The following is a 21,219-nucleotide window of genomic DNA, read 5'->3' as shown; positions in this document are numbered from 1 at the left end:
GGATCTGTTAGCATGCAGAATTCAAAACAAGCAAGCAAATATGGAATAATAATTTAAAAATTAGATGATAAAGAATTTTCAGATGCTTCACAATAAGCATCCATATACAGTATACACAAGTGCTTGTGCTAAGATTTACTGCCACTGAAAAGCCGGGATTGAGCAGTAGAAAAAGCACACCACACAACAACCTTAAGGTAGCACGCACAGTTGTTTCCCATGCTGTACCTGTTCTGCATGAAAACGTACTAAAAAATTCCACCTTCTGGACTGACAATCTGGCAGTCTTCAAGTGCACTAAATTATTAATAAAGAAAAGTAGAAAAGCTTGTATTTAACTCAGTGAACTAGAAGAGCTCATTGTATAAAAAAGTTCTTAAAAAATTTTATTTTGCCTTAAATTCAGTGTAAAAGGAAACCAATTCCTCAAATACAGCTTGTTAAGGCAAGATTTTGAACTTACTGTAACAAGCATGGCAGTTAAGCGTGGTATTTCAATGTGAAACTAAGTCTGTACAAAAAAAATGAAGTGCATATTTTTGCACGAAGATATGCATACATACAGGAACATAGAAAGAAACAAGATTAGGGCCTCAGAAAACCATCCAACATCTAAAAAGCATGGAACAAAACCTCTACAGTGAGACCTCTTCTCTCTGGAATACCATTTCTAAGTAGCTCTGTTCCTATTATGGACTTTAAAAAAAAAGGGGGGAGGGGTGGGTAGGAGGTGCAGACCTCCCTCACTTCCCCTCCCCTCCAAAATGGAGAAACACAAGGACTAAGGAAAATAGACTGAAATACTATTCCCTGCATCTTTTTGTAAGATAAGATTTTACACTATAATAATGAATGAGTTGATGGAAATAAAAAAGAACTAGTGTTTAACAAATGTTTTTCTTTTGCAAATGCAGCAGCAGAATGCAAAGAGCTAGCGAGTTCTCCTTCCTAAGAAAAGGAGAAGCTTCAGATCCTGCACAACATAATGCTCTCTTGCAGCCAATTAAATATTTCTACAGTGTACATTTCATGTATATATGTTTTCACATGACAAAAAGACATTATAGTGTGAACTTGCTGACTGCCAAATTCTACTTAAGAAAAATGTCATGATAGAACTACAGAAATAGAGAAAAAAAATGTATTAGCACGTGTGATCGAAGTTTTTAGAATCATACCTACCAAATATTCCACTTCTCATACTCTCATCTTCCTAAACTACATTCAAGTAGTGCACATGTTTCTGTGGGACTAAGTTTTCTTCGGCAGTTGTACAGTGCAGGATAAAGAATAAATTCCTTACTGTTGAATCATTATTCTACCTAAAGTTTGACTTAAAAAAGCTTTAAAATTCAGAAGACATTCAAAGCCTTTTATGTGGCAGAGTTCATCTGTGAGTTAAATTAAATGAAACTTCATTATTTCAAGATTTTTCTTTTACATTCAATACTATTTTAATGTGAAAGTGATTAGAGCTCTTTTTGTGAGTATGGGGGTGGGGTTGCCATTTGAAATGGTCTTTTTTCTTTTCTTTTTTTTTTTTCCTTTTCTTTTCTTTTTTTTTTTTTCATTATGAAGGACCATTGCCTTATCTTTTTTGGTTATTGCTTTTTTTTCTTTTTCTTTTTCTTTTTTTTTTTTGAAGACCATTCCATTTATTTATTTTTTAACATCTTAAAGTCATAAGGACTTATATGCAAAGCAGTCATACACTTTATCATTAAAACCCATAGGTAAAATACGTACACAAATCCAACAAAAGGCTAGTACATAGTAAAGCCTAAGCATACTACTATGCAATATTATGAATACATAACTTTAGAGACCTCAGTTTAGTACTGTTATCTATTCATTTCTGAAAACATTCACAAAGATTTTAAATGCAAATTTTCATTCCGTATCTGGAATAGAACAAAAATTATCTATGTTATAACAACTTCTGGTCATTTGTGCTTGACCAATTCAGTAAATTACAAAGAACCCAAAGAATTCTGTAACTTTCTGTAGAACTATGTAATAAAAACATTGCATATGTTCCTAGTATGATGTCTTTAGCAATCATTTACTGAAATGTAACTCAAACATCAATCTCTCAAAATGTGTAACTGATCAGCTTCTTCTTAGTCTATATCCGAATTCAACTTCATCACAAAACCCCTTTTAATACAAAGATGCAGAAGTACATTAGGTAATACTAATGCAACACAGGTGCAGTTCTAGCACTGTCGTCGGTCAGTTGAATCATCTTCTCCATGAACGAGATTCATTATCCTCCTCCTCTTCGTCGTCATCTTGAAGAAGAGAGTCATCCACCAAAGATTCTTCCTGAAACTTCAAGAGATAAATGTGATAGACTTTATTATGTCAGAAAATTTAAGAGATTGAAAGACAAAATACAATCCAGATCCTTAAAATTTAAGAAAGAACATAAAAAATTATTTTTCATAGGTAAATAGTACTGCTTTCAAAAAGTATATGGTGTGTATAAAATATACATATAATTAATAAATGGTAAATGCAGCTGCTTTTTTTCTTTTAATGGACTTTAGAATGATCTTATAGTTCAACAGATCATCTGATTTTTCAAGCATGTCCTCATGCCCGATCTTTAACATTTTGATGAAATTTAAGATGTTACACTGAAAACTAAAGTTAGCTTTTCCAAGTTTATATTAACTATGCCTCTTTTAATGTAAGAGCTTAAACTACCTCACTATCAAAATTTTATCAAAAACTACTTTACTACTTTACACTATCAAAAACTACTTTAATTAAGCTTAAATCCAGTATGCTCAATATAATAAAGATTTTAAAGTGTATTTACATGAATTTAGAAAAAATAAATGTTTTCAAATATGTTCAAATGATAACACAGTATCTCAACAGACTACACAAAACACTCCTCAAGTTAGCAGCTTCAGTTAAAAGGTAAAACAAAGAAATAAATTAGATAGGCAACGAGTTGTGTTTTGTTTTTGCCTACATAAACAGAGGTGTATATATATAAACTTTTCCCTATGTCAGAACTTTTTTTGATGACTGCATTTATCACTCTGATTTCTGCGCTAAAGGAAGGACAAACTCAAGACCTCTTTCCCTATTGAAGTTTCCCAGCTGTTCGATTACACGTCCGTTCTTTCTTGCTTGTTTTTCTTGTCCCAGTAATTCTAGTTTCTGCTACAGAATTTCCAAACTCAGCAAGAGGAATGAAGGTTAATTTGTGAGGTTAGTGAAACTCTAGAAAAATACAGGGCTGAGGAATGCCTAGAACTATGCCTTCTCTCTCTTCAGTAAGCTCTTTTACAAGAGGGAAGAACTACTATCTTCCTTCATTACTTTTGCCTACAGAAAGCAGTTTTGTTAACATCTTGCCTATCAATACATGAAGAGTACTTTGAACTAGACTAAGACACAGCAGCCTTCTCACGACTCATTCGTTTCCCCTACTTTCTAGATGCCGAGCAGACTAAAATATGATAGGACCGCTGTAAAGGACTTCTGTACAGTGCAAATGCAGAACTCTCATGTGTACAAGGCTGAGCGGCAGCAGCGATGATCATAAAACCTATAACAATTTTCTTACAGTGAACACATATAGGGACTACAGATCTCTGGACTGGAGAAAATGTGACTAAGGGGAAGTATCACCGTAAGTACCTTAGAGAAAGGGCAGAATATATTTTTTTTAATGATTCAGAACATCAAAATTAAACACACAGATGGAAGATATGCCCAGTACAGTTATTCTTCATATTCACATTTAAACAATAGCATTCCCCATCATAGGACACTATAGATGCTAAGTTCACTTATTCCAAAGAAACCTATCAAGTTAACAAAACAAAAACCTAGAATACGCTTTCAACTGTAAAAACACCATACCTGACTCAACAGGTCCCTGAACTGCAAAACAATGATGATAAAATGCTTCTCTACCTAACTCTCAATACTCTTCCTAGGCACTGGCTGTTGATTCAGTATAGTCAACTTTTTTTAGGCACTCAGATGCAGGAAGTAAGGTATCTGCTAAATTTAAGTGTTTTCATAATGAAGTGGCTAATCACCAGGGATTTTCAGTAGCATGCAAGTCCAAAAACCTGCCTCACAATTTTATGAACAGACTAAAAGCCCTATTTCAGTATCGTTTAAGAATGTCCGTATGCTGAATACTTCCCTCATCCCTTAAAAAACTATCCTTTCTCCACCTCCAAAACAGCAAACAAAAATAGAAAAACAAAAACAAACAAACAACCCCCCCCACACACAAAGCAGCAACACAACAAAGAAACACCCCATCAAGGCAATTCTTCATTTCATTTTAGTCTTAAGCCTTTTTAGCATTTTAGGTGAACTAACAATTCACACGTGGAAAAAAGATGGAAGCCTTTAAGTTTATATAATGTAAACTATAAAAGTTATATGAACAGCATGATCAACTATAAGCACACAGAAACCTGAGATATTTTACACATTTAAGATTGAAATTCAGGCTAGTGACTACAGGTATCTCCACCACCCTCAGCTCCTCCTGCTTAAGTAAAATTTTAGTTAAATTTAAGTAAAATTTAAGTTAAATTTTAAACAATGGAATGACAATTTTATTTTTATTTTTATTTTTTTAAGATCAACAAATTAATTTGAAGTTCTTGAACTTGTCCATCCAACCTGGAGATTCTAATATTATACTTCAATATTAACTTAAACAAATGCTGCAAGCAACACAAAACTCACACAAAGAATTAGATTTAAATGCAAATTTTCCCAAGAATTGTTTAAAGAAAATCAATTATATTAAGACATTTTGTGAATGTCAAGGGTATTAATTCAGCTGAAGATAATTCAAATAAAATCCCACCCATAGTTTGGACAAAATCCTCACTATTTCTCATGTAAGTTCAAACACACACCACCTATTTTATTTTCTAGGTATACACGCTAGAAATCAAACATGCCTGCAATGAAAAGTGAAGTATTTAGACTGTCAGTAGCCTAGAAAACAAGATTTTTTTAAATAAATAAATCCACTTCCTGATACTAAAAAGTGAGTCAGATTTAAGAGGTATGAATCAATAGAACATTTTCATTTAAAAAATAAAACCATTTCATTTTAAGAAATAAATATGAGAAAAAAAAAGCAAGCTTACTTCTTCTTCATCAGGCTCAGCTTCTTCTGTTTCAACAGCTGACATACTAGCAACAGGCTTGTTCCATGCCAACTTTAACTCCTGTCCTTTAAACCGAGACCCATGAATTGCAGCCTAAAACAAGTTTAGACTTTTAGTTAAATATTTCTTTGTCAGGAGAAAAAATAACTTCACTAATACTTAAATGCTAGAAACAAGCAAACAGTCTGCTTTTTTTCTGAAGAAAAAAACAAGTTTTAATATGTTAATATTGAATCACTGTTAATTGCCTAAAACAAAACTTCACTAACTGCACATGGAATTCACACATCCTTTCAGGAAAATGATCACAACATATGCAAACAAAATAAGCACTGAAAAATCATCAATCATTTGGTGATGCAACATACTGAATACCTTCCTCGGCTTTTAATACTACACTGATGGGTACTTCACCTTTTGAAGAGTGACACAAACCTATTAACACATTACTTACTAGAAGAAACAAGCCATCCCACAAATACAAATAATTAAATATTAAAGAAAAAAAAAGTCTTTTTTGATTACAACTTAATCTACTGGAAATGTTTCACTTCCTGTATAGCCCTTGTAATTGATATATAAAAATTTTTAACTTATGGGATATTCATGCCTTTCTAAGTACCAGATCCATTAAGTGGATGCTTTGGAAATAGTATGTTCAAATTAAAGTAACATGAACTAGCATAAATCAGCGTTAGCAACATTCCGAAATAACCGTCATAGTCACAAAAGATTTATAGTGCAATCTGAAAGCACAGCATAATGTGAAATGTAGAAACAATTACATGTTCGATGACATCTGAACATGAATTGTGTGATATTAAAGTCCCCAGGTATAAATTTTAAATCTGTACATATAAATTTATGATAAATTTAAAAGATTCTATGCCTATTAAAATGCAGCTCTGGAGCTTTTTGTCCATGGTCTCATCACAATATCACATAACTAGAATTTTTGAAAGCACTTATACGTGACATTTAGATCCGGAAACAACTTGTAATCTTTGGGAGAAATTACTACTACATAAAATTCAACATTTTACAACAGGGAATCCTCCTCCTCCTTTCAGACTAGAAGATATGGTCATAAAGCTTAAGACTTTTTTCATTTAAGAAACTAAAATATTAGCAGCGTGTACTCCAAAAATGGCCTCAGCAGATGTTTTTTAATGATTACATTCTCTATCTACAATTTCTTCAATTACCAGCCTTAGAGTTTGCTTTACTAATAAACACAAAAATTCCAGTAGAAGTATATTTAGTATATAAGAATAGCTTAAGAAAAAAAAAGTGAGACTTTGCTGTATTTGACCTAGCACATTTTTTATAATATCTTAGTTTAAAAATAAACATGCAATTAGACACAGTTGCATGAAAATGGAAAAGTTTTAATGCTAACTGGACAGTGGACATATCACACACAGATAACGAATTCTAATCCAATCCACATCTTTCCACTTTTCACAGAACATTCCAAACTTCACCTCAAACACATCTTCACCTTGAATACTTACTATTTTTCTAAAGCTGTGAAATATATCATGGAAAAACAAGCATACAAAATGTCAATTTTAATTATTCTACTGACCATGCCTCCCTTCTCCCTTGCCAATACCTTTCTGCATTCCCTGTATTATTCTCTTTCTTCATTTCATATACATCGACTTCTGAGTTTGCTTCCAAAGTACTACTCAACTTTGACTTTTGGGTACAGAAAGTTAGCTATGACTGAAATGATTCTCCATGCCAATTTTTCCAAAGTTGTAAAAGTAAAACCTGTATCTTGCTGCTAAACAGGTATCTGTAATGTGATATGTTCATCTTTTTGTTGTAAATCATACTCCATCTGGGATATGTCAGATATTATCTGGACAGTGCATAAAAACAGATGATTGTTCTATGTGACCTATTTTTATATTGAAGGAAGTCTTAATACTCATTAATATCTCATATAAACCACAACTGTAACACTAAATAACATGAAGGCACAAGATCAAATATCCAATGTTAAGAAGTGTCAAAATAAAAAACTTCCAACCATAACTCAATCCACTCGAGTGTATAGTAATAATTACAGCTTTTATTTGTGATCTCGTATTTCCACTCCTCATAGAACTTTTGTTTACTGTTTATGTTCCTTCAATACAGACACGCAGTACTGTTTTATCCTCGCCACTCATTATGTACCATGTATCATTACTTACACTTCCTTTTTTACAGAATGATTTAGTCTCTATACAGTCAGAGCTCTACACTATTGCATTTGAATGTTTCACGCGCAATACTTCTGTTTCTTTAAAACAGAAGTCTGTTTAAAACAAAATGTCTTCTCTCACATGAATCAAATTATTTCTCAAAGTATTTAACTATTATGTTATTGTGAGTCGTCAGAACTACTGCTCTTACTTGCTTCATTTCCATTGTAAATATTCCTGTCAATCAGGTCATTGATCTCTTTCAAGATAAGGAATATAGAAACAAAAGAATCTGGTCAGATATGAAAATTCTGCTCAAATAACCTCTGAAAGATGAACTTTGTGCAAAGATATATCATCTTGAAAATAGAACTATGAAATCAAATCTTTCCATACAATCATACCATATATATTAATCTTCTCCTTTTTTTCCTGGAAGCCCTATTACTTTCAGGATATTCCTTCCCAACAGTGATGCAAGGATTTTAAAGAAAACAAAATAATCTGCAGTACAACTACGTTCACTATTTTGTGCAGGTTCATATACTGCTTGCACTATTAAGTGAGTAAGGTGAGAATCCTGTTCAGCCAGAAATATAAAGTCCTAATAATCTGTATTTAAGGATGATGAATTACAACATTCCTCAATGTTGAATTTTAGAACTCTCTAAGAATTACTTCTATAATTCTATACTTCTGTAACTTCATAAAGAAATATGCTTTGGGGAAAAAAAAAATCTCATTACATAAAATTACATTTACATTATCATTAATTTCCAGGCAAAGCTAAATCCAACTGATACCAACCTAATATACAGGCTCAGTCTGTAGGCTGTCAGTTAAACCACAGAAGACTGAGTCCTTAGGTGAAAATAACTGGTAATTAAATAAGGATATCTATCTATGAATTTCTATATGACTGTCTTGATTTCCCTCTTATATCAAGTATAACTCTGCTTTGTTATAAATATCCTTATATCATAAGAGATTCAGTACTCATAGAATCACAGAATCACCAAGGTTGGAAAAGACCTCTGAGATCATCATCCAGTTCAACCGTCCACCTACGACCAATATTTCCCCAGTAAACCATGTCCCTTAGCACAACATCTAAACATTTCCTCAACACCTCCAGGGATGGTGACTGAATAGCCCATTCCTGGAAATGGCCACCAGGAACAGGCATGACTCCCCAGTTGCTCCATGTCATGTTCCCCTGGCATCACTGCCTGAAAAGTCCCCTCCTTGTACTACAGGCAAGGTCACTCTGTGTCACTTCTGACAGAATTATTCAATCTAGAATTAGACTTCTATGCTAGAATTCTTTAAAATGTTTCTGAGTAATGATTTGCATTAAATTTAATCAAATATTAGAATATATTGTAGTTGAATGCTGCCAAATATTGCCAATGAAACTATACTCACAGCTTCAGCTTCTGCTCTCGTCTTAAAGGTAATGACCGCATGGAGCGAAGAGTCATCTATCTGGCAATCTTCAATTTCACCGTATTGCTTTTAATATGAAAAAAAGAAGGAAAGAAAAAAAAGCTTAGTAAAACAGCTCTCCTCCTCTTCCCTCCCCCTCTAAAAATGATGTCCTAAATGAAATGCCTCAAAAAGCATATCAAGTTAGAACAGTGTACCGTTTCACAGTCTTAATGCCAATCAGAGTTCTTTGCAAGAAAGTGTTATTTTTTCTTTGCACTTTTAAAACACAAAGTACCATAGTTTATATTTCCTAATTGTAAACATACAACTATGAAGTAAAATTATGACAGAAAAGAGAGGTTCTTCTGCTTCAATACTTCTCTCTTGATTAGCAAGAGGGGATCTTGAGATTATTCCATTAGTTTATTGTGAAACACTTCTACAAAAAGATGAGATACTGGACAGGTAACCAAAGTTTCCAACTTAGCTTGATTTCAGCACCTTAACTTCTAGCCCAATAAACTCTTTCAGTGGTTTCTAAGGTACTTTAATGCTGCCAAGAGCATAAGCTCCAATACCCAACATATTTTTACAGGTGGAGTGCATTGCTGAAGTACAAAGGACATGTGATAACACAGAAGCAACAGTCTTCTGGCAGACTCAATCATAATACAAGGCTGTGGATTAAAAATAAGTTTATTCTTTTAAGACTTCACTGAGACTGGATTACAGATTTCTTATGGCTGACCAAGTAGATTGTTGTTGTTGATCAACAGTAACAAAAACAAACAAACAAACAAACAACAACAACAAAAAAAACCTGAGCTCAGACAGATTAATACAAGAAACCTTTGGATGCCCTGCCAAAATTTGTTAGTAGATACATAATTCCCATCTTGATTGTCCAAATCAGAATGGCAGAAACACGGAAAAATTTCAGGTCACCTTGAAACTCCTCAAAAAATGCCACCAATCCTGACAAATTGTCTGATGTTTCAGTTAAAAGTAGGTGAAATAACAGTGTAATTTCTGTTTCACCTTTTTCTGAATTTTTTTTCTATAAATAACGAACAGGTACATCAAGTTATAGAGTCATTCCTGAATAATATTTCCAGATTGAATTGAATCAAGCATAAACAAGTCATTGGATAGAAGTATGCCATCCCATGAACAGAAAAAGAGAAATTACAACATACCGCAAAATGAGGAAGAAGATCTTCTCTATCACTTTCTGTAAACGCAGATATTTCTAATGCCCTTGGTCGATGATCCACAACAGCGTGCACAGGAACTCCTCTGCCTCTACCCCGTCCACGTATTCCTCTACCTCTGCTACGTGATGCACCTCGACCTCTTGCATGGACCCCTCTACCACGAACTGAAGAAAGAATTCCTCGTTTGGCAGCCTAAGATTTACACACATTGATTTATTAAAATTCATAATCTAAATATTTAGACAAAATTAACAAACATGTATTCTGACATTTCCTAAAAAAATGAATCCCTAAAAAAGACTTAGAGCAGCTTTAAGATCTTAAAATATGTTAAAATTAATTATGTTCATTATTAACAGATTCAAAAATACTACTGGAACAGAAAAAATAACATATTAGAACAACAAAAGTCAAAAGAGCACTCATACGTGAGGACAATTCCTTTCCTCGGGAGAGACTGGAATATAACATTTGAAATTTGTTAATGAAATTTTCTCATTGTGGTGACTAACATTTTTTTCCTAATTCACAGACAGGATTTCTAGTCTGAAAAGAAAATATGGAGCATAGTAACATTTGGCCACAGTACCATGAGGTGTAAAACAGAGGTTCTACTACGCACATCCAAGGACAAACTGTTTTCTAAAAGTTCGGTTCTACACAGTCACTAATTTCCAATCCCACACCTGCATTTCCATCTCACAGGACAGACATGCATTCTCTTGAAATCAAAAGGCTCTCTAATAGCCATTAAAAAAAAAAAAAGCTTAAATAAATAAACCTCCCACAAACCATTTCAAGGATTGAATTTGAAGACGTAGAGCAGGCAGTTTTAAAAAAAACAACCAAACAAAAAACCCAGATCTTTATAAAAGAAACTGCCCAATTTATGAATCAGAATACTAAACAAAAATCACAGTAACAACATTTTTAATGTATCCTACTGCGTTTACAATGTCAGCACTGCTAATGCCACTTGAATACATGCCAATGATCTCCATCCATGAGGAAATCAATTTATGACTGCTGTATTAATAAAATCATTCAAGACACCTATGAAATATTCCATAAGAATAATTATTTTAAATGTTTTTGAATCATCTCAGTTCAAGAGGCTTGGTTATGAACTAACCTATTTTCATGATCAGCAAAGCTGCACAACAACTTCAAGTAAGATTTCAATGCAAACTAGCTGCATGTACATGCACTGCACCGACATGTAGTTATACATAAAATACAACCAAACTTCATTAAGAAGAATTTACTTAAGCAACACACCACTGTGCTTTAGAGTACAAAAAACATGAGTATTATCCAGCTAATTAGCTACTACACATACAGGCAAAATAGTAGTATATAAAACAGAATTACTACCCATCCAACGCTATTCATAATTTCTTAAACTAAGACACAAAGAATCTAGCACAGCCTTCTCTATTTTTTTTAGAAGCAAGTCCTTCAACAAAAAATATGTTTCTGGACACTGAATGCTTAGGGCACACTGTATTTGCAGTTGGAGAGTCCACCTTCTCTCAAAAGTAATGCTGTCTTAACATTGCGTTTTGGCACTTCGGCCCTTTTGGTTAATTTCATTGAGAGGATGTTAAAAAAAAAATAGATCAGGCTAAATGTGTTTTTTATCCCTTTGTAATTAAACACAGTACCAGCTATAGACAACAACTTGAAAATAGTCTAATGTCCACAAGGACGTATTATTATCATAAATCTGTAAAGTAACACATCATCTAAAGTTTCCAAATTTAAATAAATTAGTGATCAAAATTAACACCGATGCTTCTCTACTGAAGCAGAGCCGAGAAGCTTTATTTTTTTTTAAATATTATTGCTAACTGCCTCCACCTTTAATAAGAAACATAATACTGCACTGAATGATACAATTCACAAGTCAGCAAAAATGTAGGAAAACATTTCATTAAAAGATAAAAACAAAAGATGAGAGAAACATACTTCCAGCTGCAGCTCTGTGTATTTCCGTCTTAATTCAGTAACTTCCTCCCCAGCTTGCATCTTCTTGTATAAATCCAGTTCAGTATCTAGTAACTCTTTCTGCATCTAAGAAATTGTCACAGCAAATTATTAGTTCCACAGTTTACACTCTCTAGTGAGGACACAATTTTCTGATGAAACCTAAGAATCTATTGCTATGCTCCTATCAGCAGGCATTTCAGAAATATACAATGACTTAAAGATTCGCCAAGGTTGGCCTCCAGGTAAGCGAAAAGTCTGCCACCACACTTCTACCTGGAAAACGAGTTCCTAGAAACTCTAAGAAAAGGGAATTTTAAAACTAGAGTGCATAATGAAATTCTAAACTTAGCCAAGTTGTGGCTTACTGATTTAGACCACAGCAGTAACTTTGGAGGTAATCTGCTTACAACACTAGGTTACCACTTTAAAAATAACCCAAGCGCAAGCTTAGGAGCCTTAAAGAGGCAAGATAGAACTTCAGTGTGTAGCAGCATGTTTTTGAGCTTGGTGATATCAAAGCTTTTAGTACACCAAGCCAAGCCAAAAGAATTTGCTCTAAACTAGAGATACACAAGATAGAAAATGCAAAATTATATGGTAGCAATGAAGTGATAAAAAGGGACTCTACAGGGAAAAAAAAAAAGCACTGTTATGAATGAATACACAATCTATGCTCAGTAATGAGAAAAAGCTTTAAGATTATCACAATTCCATAATGAAAAAGCACAAATGGTAGTTCTGTTCAGACCACAGTAGAAAAAAGAACAACAACAAAAAAAGACAGTAGTAGTATCTCTGCTAACAAAAGGTTGGTCTCTGATGCGCCTATAGTTGGCCTTCAGCACACAGTACCTTAAAAATGATGAGAAAGTTCAAAAATATGTATCAAACTGAAACGTCTCTGAATCCAAATTTAGACACATTCACTGTAAGTACAGAAGGTGCAGGTGTTGGTACAGGTGCAGAAAAGAGCTTTATGTGACTATGAAAATTTTATTTGAAGTTTATTCCAAATTGGAAACTTGTTTTGTTTTTAATGGAAAAAGCAGCAATCAAATGTTCTGATGACATCACAAATGAAGGAGAAAATTATAAATGACTATGAAATAGTTTTACATTTACACCCGTTGATTCAAAACCACAGCATGTAATGTATTCAAAGGCTGGTTGTCAAGAGATGAAGGTTTCGCAGTTGTGACAGTTGGAAACCAAGTATCACCACTGAATGATAAAGAAGGGATTTTTTTGTGTGTTTCTTTGGTTTTTTTTCCTGGAAGCTTTAAAAGAAAAAAAGCTGGATTATTCAACTGGCAATTTCAGTCTGAACCCCTTTCAGCCCCATTTTCTGACTATCTACAGCAACCATAAAAATTCATCTCCTGTATAATGATTTTCACAGTTTTCAGAATTGCAAACTGTTTCTCAAATCCCACAGTGTTGTAATGGTGTTGTAATGCACCAAAGACGTGACAAAATAACCACTTCTGAAGTTTAAAAATGACCAGAAGTTAGAACTCACAAAGCAGTCCGTGACTCTGGTGTCAGAAACTCTAGACTTTTGAGGTTTATTTCTAGTACTCTTAATGAAGATTTCCCTTTTTACAGAGCTGTGCTTGACCTCAATAAGGAAAGGCCTCCTTCAAGATGTACCAGGAGGCAGCAAAGGTTTCTACACTCATGGGGGAGGGTGTTTTGTAATCTGCATGATCTGGAACAAGACAAAAATAAGTGAAATCTACAATCACATGAGGACCAGGTTGACAAAAAAAAAATAGGAATGTGGACTGCAGAGATCTCAAGATCAACATAAAGAGTTGAAGATAGACAACCTCAAGCATGCACATACCAATATAAACAAGGGAGTACCTACGGAACAGTAACAAAGGGGAAGATCTCATTTCTTTTCTGGGAAATCAGTGCCTCTCTGAAAAGCCTGTAAACTAATAAAACATTGGAAGCAAAGTGGAGGAATTAGATGTCTGTGCAGTTCCACGGCTACAATCTCACAGAGATTACACAGAATGGCTTTGGTAGGAGGGGATCTAAGGATCATCTTGTTACAACTCCCCACTGTACAGTGACTCACGTAACTGGAGCGCTGCAGTGGACAGATGCTGTCTCTTTAGGAAAGCCAAGTCAGGATGCTGAGAAGGAGAAACTGCCCTTTGTGTGAGAGAGCTGAGTGAAAGCACGTAGCTATGCCTAGGGCCAGACGATGAGTTATTCTCAAGTTTATGATTTTAAAGTCTATGTCCCCAAGGTTGCAAAACATGCAGGAAATAATCAGCAGGAGGCCTGTATGAATGAATAAAGAGCTCCTAACAAAATTCCAATCTAAAAACCAAGTGTAGGAGAGGTGGAAGCAGGCTCAGATCACACAGAAGCAATACAGACTGCCTGCCTGAGCATGCAGGTACCTAGTTTGGAAAGCCAAAGCCCTCTTGAAGTGGAATAATCTGGCAAGGTGGTAAGGAACAAGAAAAATTTATGTAGGTGTATCAGCAGCAAAATGAAGACTTTGTCATGAAAAATACAGGCCTACTGGTCAATGTGGAAAGTGACCTAGCAACAAAGGAAATGGGAAGAGCCAAGGTAAGGTACTCAATGCCTTTTTCTCCTCAGTCTCTACTGGCAACACTTGCCTTCAGCAATCCCAGGTCCTGAGACAGGTAGAAAAGTCTGGAGCAAGGAAGACTTACCTTAGTTAGTAGAGATTCAAGTTAGGCAACATTTAAGCAAACTGGATGTACTCAAGTCCCTGGGAACTGATAGGATGCAACCACAAGGACTGAGGGAGCTTTCTGATGTCTCTGCAAGGCCAATCTCAATTATCTTTGAAAGGTCATGGCATTTGGGGATATTCCTCAGAACTGAGAAAAACCAAATGTCACTCTGACCTTCAAGAAGGGCAAAGAAAATCTGGGGAAGTACATGACGGTCAGCCTCATCACAATCCCTGCGAGGGTAATGGAGCAAATACTCTTGGAACCCATTTCCAAACACGCTAAGAACAAGGAAACTGATGACAGAGAATCAAAAGCATATCTGAAAATACTGCCAATTCCTAGAACTTTTGTAGTTCAAATTCACTCTACAGGAAGTTAACTTCTTTTATCTAAGATCTATAAGAAACGTTCACTCACTAGACAGTGCCAATTCACTCTCAAACGTCAGAAAAATCCTTCTGTCACCTTCAAAGAACATGAATTTAATCTTATTATAGCAGACTTTGAAGTTTGGAGTTATTACCTCTTGTTCCCTTTCTAAAACACTTATTCCACTTAAGCTGTAATTATTTTAGGAGAAAGCCAACTTCAAGAAATCATAGTGCATGGCCCATTTTCAGGATAAAAACGCACTGTTTCAATTTTTTCCTGACTGACTAATGAGGTAAGAAGCTACAGGGAAGTGAGTACGTACAGGTCATTCCAGTATTTCTTCTGGGTTTTTTTTTCCACATCTGCACATCACCGTCATTTATACTGCAATTACTTCTAATACGCTCATTTTTATGTAAAATGAAACCCCATTTCTTCTACTTCAAATTGATAACTTACAAACCATTTAAACTAAATCTGGGTTGAAATGTTGCACTAGCTTTTTAAAATAGAATCTCAAACTTTACAAGAGATGATTAAGCATTCTGAAAATTTTAAGAACTGACAATTTAAGAACTGAATGAAAGCAACAATGAAAGTTTAAGTGTTTTTTCTGTTCTACTGGAAAATACACTGTAGAAAAATCTGGCCTTTTATTATTACGTACTTCACAATTTTGTTAGCTTTGAAAAATTCAATTGTATGCTTTTTACAGAATTATTTCCTCCTGAAAATGTCACTTTCAGTCTCAAATTGGTTCAGCTGGTGCAGAAACAATTGTCATGGTTTTCTGATTTTTGTTATCAGCATTCCACATCATAACATCATGTAGAGCACTGGGAGTTAGAGTTAATGCTCCAGTTCTATGGACGGTCTATGGTTTCCAGGTATCCTTCTCTAAAGAGAAGAACTATAAATCTCAGTAGACTTCACTGTTCCTTTTCTGTTTAGAAGGAAAGATAAAACTGCTCGGGATTCATTAGACTGTCCTTTCTTTCTCTGCTTGTCTCTATGGTGTATGTTCTCTAGCCATCTCACCTTCAGCACAAGAATGAGGCCTTCGATTTTGGACACTCACTCATTTATTTTATTAACTTCATTACTAATTATATCGTATTATACTGCTTTATCTAACATTCTGTTATCATATTTAGTAATTAGTTTTCTCCCTTAGCTCATTGTCCCTGTTTGGTTTCCACCCCCCCTTCCCCCTCTCTTGGGCCATGGGTCCTTGGGTCCCTCCACCCCAATTAGTCATGGAACCAATTGGAGGAGGCCAAACCAGGCCCGAACCTTTTGACACATCTGTTTGGGAACAACTGAATTTTTCAAAGCTAACAAAATTGTACTTTAAAGCAGAATCAAGAAACTGATTACAGTGATACATGAGCAGAAAATACAGCAGGTAAGAGAAACTCCTCTCACAGATTCAACTCAAATATGGATACTCAAATCAAACAAAAACTGTATAATCTTATTTCTGAAAAATTCAGCAATTGTTTCAATTTCAGTAACATTAAAAGTACAAGCAAACAAGAACATATACACCAGTATAGTAGTGACCTAGCCTCACCGAAACAGTTAGTTTTGGTATTACATGTGACCAGTGGATATCTGTGTTGCATAACAACTATTTTTGCACAATAAATACTCTTTTCATTATTTCTGTTAACAACCATTACGACAGCAATTGCCTATTACAAAAGCGACCGACTACACACAAAAGACTGAATAAGGCAAAAAACAATCAGATTTCTATTTTGCTATCTTCAAAATAACACTGTATGTGTATCAATGGCTCAAACTTTTAGGCAACAGCACTGCTTTTAAATTAACTATGGTCCTTTATATAGGGCAAAACCAATCTCACTTCACAGAAGACTTCAAGATTACAATAGCATTTTTCTAAATACTTCTAATATAAATTTATATTTTCATTATACTGACATAAGCACGTAAATTCATCTTATTAGAAAGCTCATCAAAACATGAGTACCTGAGTCTTAGTTTTCATGCTTTTTAGAGGAGTCCCTCCTCCTGATGATACACCTTTTAATTCATCCTTTAACTTCGTAATGCTGTTAGTTAAAATCTCCAGTGTTTTCATGATTTCTGCTTTGTCTTCTGACTTCATGGCTTTATTTTTCTCAAGCTTTGAAATCAGCATCTGTCCAATTCGAACAAAGAAAACAACAGTGCAATTTCCACTACAGATCTGTTTTCAAGTAACTTCTACAACTAATGGAAAAACAGAGTATTGTATTTCTTCTGCTATCATAGAATCAAGGGAGTTGGAAGAGACCTCTGGAGATCAAGTCCAACCCCCTACTAAAAGCAGCTTCCCTACAGGTTGGTTGAGCAAGAATGCATTGAGATAGGTCTTGAATATCTCCAGAGAAGAATAATCCACAACCTCTCCAGGCAACCTGTTCCTGCTCTGTCAACCTCACAGTAATTAAATTCTTTCACATGTTTGCATGGAACTTCTCATTTCAGTTTTTGCCTCTTGCCCATTGTCCTATCACTAGGCACCACTGAAAAGAGCCTGGCCACAACCATTTAATGCCCACACTTAAGATATGTATAAACATCAATGAGACCACCTCCATGTCCTCTCCAGATTGAACAGACCTAGGTCTCCATGCCTTTCCTAATACAGCAGATTTCCAGGCCCTTGTTTCTATTTGTGGACCTCCTCTGAACTCTTTCTAGATGTCCCTATCTTTTTGAACTGAGAAGCTCAGAACTGGACACAGTATTCCAGATGTGCCCCCACCAGTGCAGAGTAGAGGGGGAAGATAATGTCCCTCAACCTGCTAGCAATGCTATGATCTGCAAAACTCAGTAAAGAAGGCGTTTAACATTTTATATCCAGATATTTAATCTTTGATTAATGGATTTGCTAATGAACATTGGGGTCTCCTATTTTATTATGTTGGCCTATGACATCAGAGTCAATGCTGATGGTATAGCAGTAGAGGTTGAACCTTCCCACCAGTAGTCTGTCACATGTTGTTGCTGTATAACAAATAGCAGCAGACGGGCAGTCTAACAAAATGGCATCTAATAAGGGAGAGCAGATGAAGCAAAGGTGTGTAACTGAATTCTTACATGCAGAAAAAATGGCACCCACTAACATTCATTGACGCTTGCTGAACATTTATGGAGACCAAACAGGGGATTGCGAGTGCAGTGAAGTGGGTGCATTTCAGCAATGATGTAGTTATAGCAGCTGTGAAGCAGTGAGTCACCTCCACCGGTACAGATTTTTTAAGAGCACAGCACATAGGCAGTTCATGCCTGACAAGAATGCATAGTTAAGAGAGGTGACTGTGTGGAAAAGTAGCGTTTTGTAGTTGAGAATCTGTTCTATCAAATTGTGTCGCTGTGCTCTTTGTATCAGTTGTAGGAAGGAAATAATTAGAAGGCACTCCTTTTGGAGCAATCTACATATATGTCAGTTTTGTGGCTAATTCTGAATTACTTTCAAGAGAATAAATTTTACAACTGAACTGCCGACCTTCACTAATGCTAACACTTTACCTTCTGTGTTTCAATGTGCTTCTCTAAGATTTCTTGCTTCTTTTTTCTCACATCTTGTTGAAGTCGCAGTGCTTCCTAAAAACATTAAAAAATATAAAGTTTCTGGATTTTGCAAAACAATTTCAGAAGAAAATATATTATCTCACAACTGTAACGTAGTAACTTACAATAACAGGAAAAAAAACAGTAACAAACTCAACCCTAAAGGGAATATTTCAAATTCTATCTTGGAAAATAAAGTGTCACCAAATAAGTGAAGAATCTAATGATCTTTATTTGCATACCTATATACAATGTAACTTGAAAGGTAAAATAATATACTACCACAAGATGTACAACATGCAAGAATTCAAATTTGCAAGAATGGTATCTTGAAAGAAACTGTCAATCTAGCCAATAAATCAAACAAACTCTTCAGTACAGTTCCAGACAAAAAAAAAAAAAAGTTACCCTCTGAAAACCATCTCCTTTGCATCAGTTAAAAACAGAATCGTGATGATGCAATGAGCAAATCAAAATGAATTGAACCTGATTAATTTGTGACATACTGCACTCAGAAGGAAAAGTAGGAGATTGCCACAGCTGCTGTGTTCAGGTCTTAACTAATGCTTCTTGAGAGAAAGCAACTGCTTCTTGCTCTTGGATATAGAACGTAAAACATCTTAGGTACAAGGACAGTAGCAGGAAACTGTAAAGAGCTTTGATACCAACATATTAAATAAGATAAAAGAGGAGTGGCAGAAGATGAATTTGCACTTCTAGATCACCAGTCAACTACTATCAAATTGCAAGTGGATTACCATATACAAAGTTTAAGTGCACAACAGCCACAAAAAAGAAATAGTAACAAGGTCTGTATGTGTACTCTCAAATACCAACAAATTCTGCTGCATGAAATGTTAGTTTTGCAATATAGTGTGCAATCATTTTTCTGCAAGAAAAGGAAAGACAAGGGGAGGAATGTTCAGAAAAAGTAGGGAGACAGAAAGAAAGAAAGAAGGGAATGAGTCCCACAAAATCATGTTTTTCCACAAGTGCTAGTATATTATAATGGAAATTTCTGAAGACAGGGAACAAGAAGAACCAATAATTTGGCATGTCTTCAACGTTTTCTCTTAGAAAAAAAAAAAAAACAACAAACTACAGGTGTTATGTTAAGTCAGTGATTTCATTCCAAGTGTTTTTTTGTTTGGTGTTTTTTGCCATTTAACAAGCACTCAGTTTCTTATCTTGAAAACCAAAGGCTCTGATTCCGAAAAACATGTTTTGGGGGACAAGTATGAAATGAAATCCTCAAATCAGAATTAATTTATTTAAAGTCTGGACTAATGTCACAACTGACATGCAGCAACAAACCACTACTTTAAATTATAATAAACATTAGGCTTATATCTGAATATACCCTCATATTTAATTCTTAATATGCAATTTAAAGCCAGTCAGATAAATACTGTCCTATATGTGGTTTTAATAATGTGTAAGAATAAAGCCAGAATAGGAGCTTTACTGGGCTCTGAAAATCCAAAGCAAGCTAAACTACAATTAGAGTGATCCACTTAAGACCAACTTTAAGGCATTTTTGTTGCACTTTCTCTTCAATATCATGCAGAATTAAAAACAGATGCAGGAGAACTATAATTTGGACAATAAAATGCAAAGTCACATAGTTCTCAGTTTTCAGGTGAATACACAATTGTGATCACTAAAAGTACAAAAATGTAAAAAGAACAAATGGCCTGCTTAATGAGAATAAAATGGCCTGTTCAATGAGAATAAAGGTCAGTTCCAGAAAGGCTTAAGAGAGAATATTGACTATACTATATCTATACTATACTGCCTCTCTCTCACAACAGACAATTCATGCCTCAGATTCTGTTTCTGGGAAAAAGCGTTCCACATTATAAACTACTACAGTTTTAAATCTGCTTGTACTGCCTGAACATGCACTGAAAAAGTAATAAAACAATAATGAATTTTCTTGACCTCTGGAAAGAAACCATTATAGTAAATTTTATCTTGCAACTAACATTGTCTGTGCTCAAGATGAATATATATATATATAGTGGACTATCTCTAGTGGTCACAAGTTCCCAATCTAGGTCCATTTTATAAAGAAGTATATTTAATTTACCTGTTTTTTCTTCTGTGCTTCATTAGAGTCTAGCACGGAAGTGGAAACAACAGGCAAAGATTTCTGTGCTGCCTTCAAAGCAGCAGGGTTGTACACAGTTTTTGTCAAGCCAGTAGAAGTGGATAAAACCTACAGAAGGAAATCATTTTATTTTTTTTTTTTGCCAGTGAATTTCAATTAAAAAAAAATACATGACTGTATAGAAATATGTAAGTGTATTTTCTTTTGTCTGTTTTGATGGTATGGAATATAAAAATTTGGTGAAATAATTTTATTTGGAGTTGCTGAAGTTAAACAACTTTTGAAGACACATCAAATATATAAAAATTCTGAATATCAGTTTATAATTTTTTTCCAATGAGATTTCATGTTTACTTTAATGTTTAAAAATGTATAAAGTTGTATGTACTTGAGCATAATTAAGGAAGCAGGAGATCAAGATTTGCTCAAGAATAA

At 34.7% G+C, this 21,219-nt stretch overlaps 1 protein-coding gene across 3 annotated transcripts in view; it reads right to left on the bottom strand.

Annotated features, from left to right (window-relative positions):
- Positions 1-357: 357 nt before the first annotated feature.
- RBM26 (RNA binding motif protein 26) overlaps positions 358-21,219 on the bottom strand; it is a 49,634-nt gene continuing 28,772 nt past the window's right edge. For all 3 annotated transcript variants that reach the window (XM_004938609.3, XM_004938610.3, XM_004938612.3), the window contains exons 15-22: positions 20,764-20,892; positions 18,633-18,707; positions 17,086-17,256; positions 11,971-12,075; positions 9,985-10,194; positions 8,786-8,872; positions 5,145-5,258; positions 358-2,331 (exon numbers count right to left, since the gene is read on the bottom strand). In XM_004938609.3, the coding sequence (XP_004938666.1) occupies positions 2,242-2,331; positions 5,145-5,258; positions 8,786-8,872; positions 9,985-10,194; positions 11,971-12,075; positions 17,086-17,256; positions 18,633-18,707; positions 20,764-20,892 (981 nt within the window). In that variant the 3' untranslated portion in view covers positions 358-2,241. The remainder of the gene's footprint in view (positions 2,332-5,144; positions 5,259-8,785; positions 8,873-9,984; positions 10,195-11,970; positions 12,076-17,085; positions 17,257-18,632; positions 18,708-20,763; positions 20,893-21,219) is intronic.

Source organism: Gallus gallus, chromosome 1 (assembly GCF_016699485.2).
Source record: "Gallus gallus isolate bGalGal1 chromosome 1, bGalGal1.mat.broiler.GRCg7b, whole genome shotgun sequence".
Lineage (NCBI taxonomy): Eukaryota > Metazoa > Chordata > Aves > Galliformes > Phasianidae > Gallus > Gallus gallus.
This window is presented reverse-complemented; position numbering and strand designations above follow the sequence as displayed.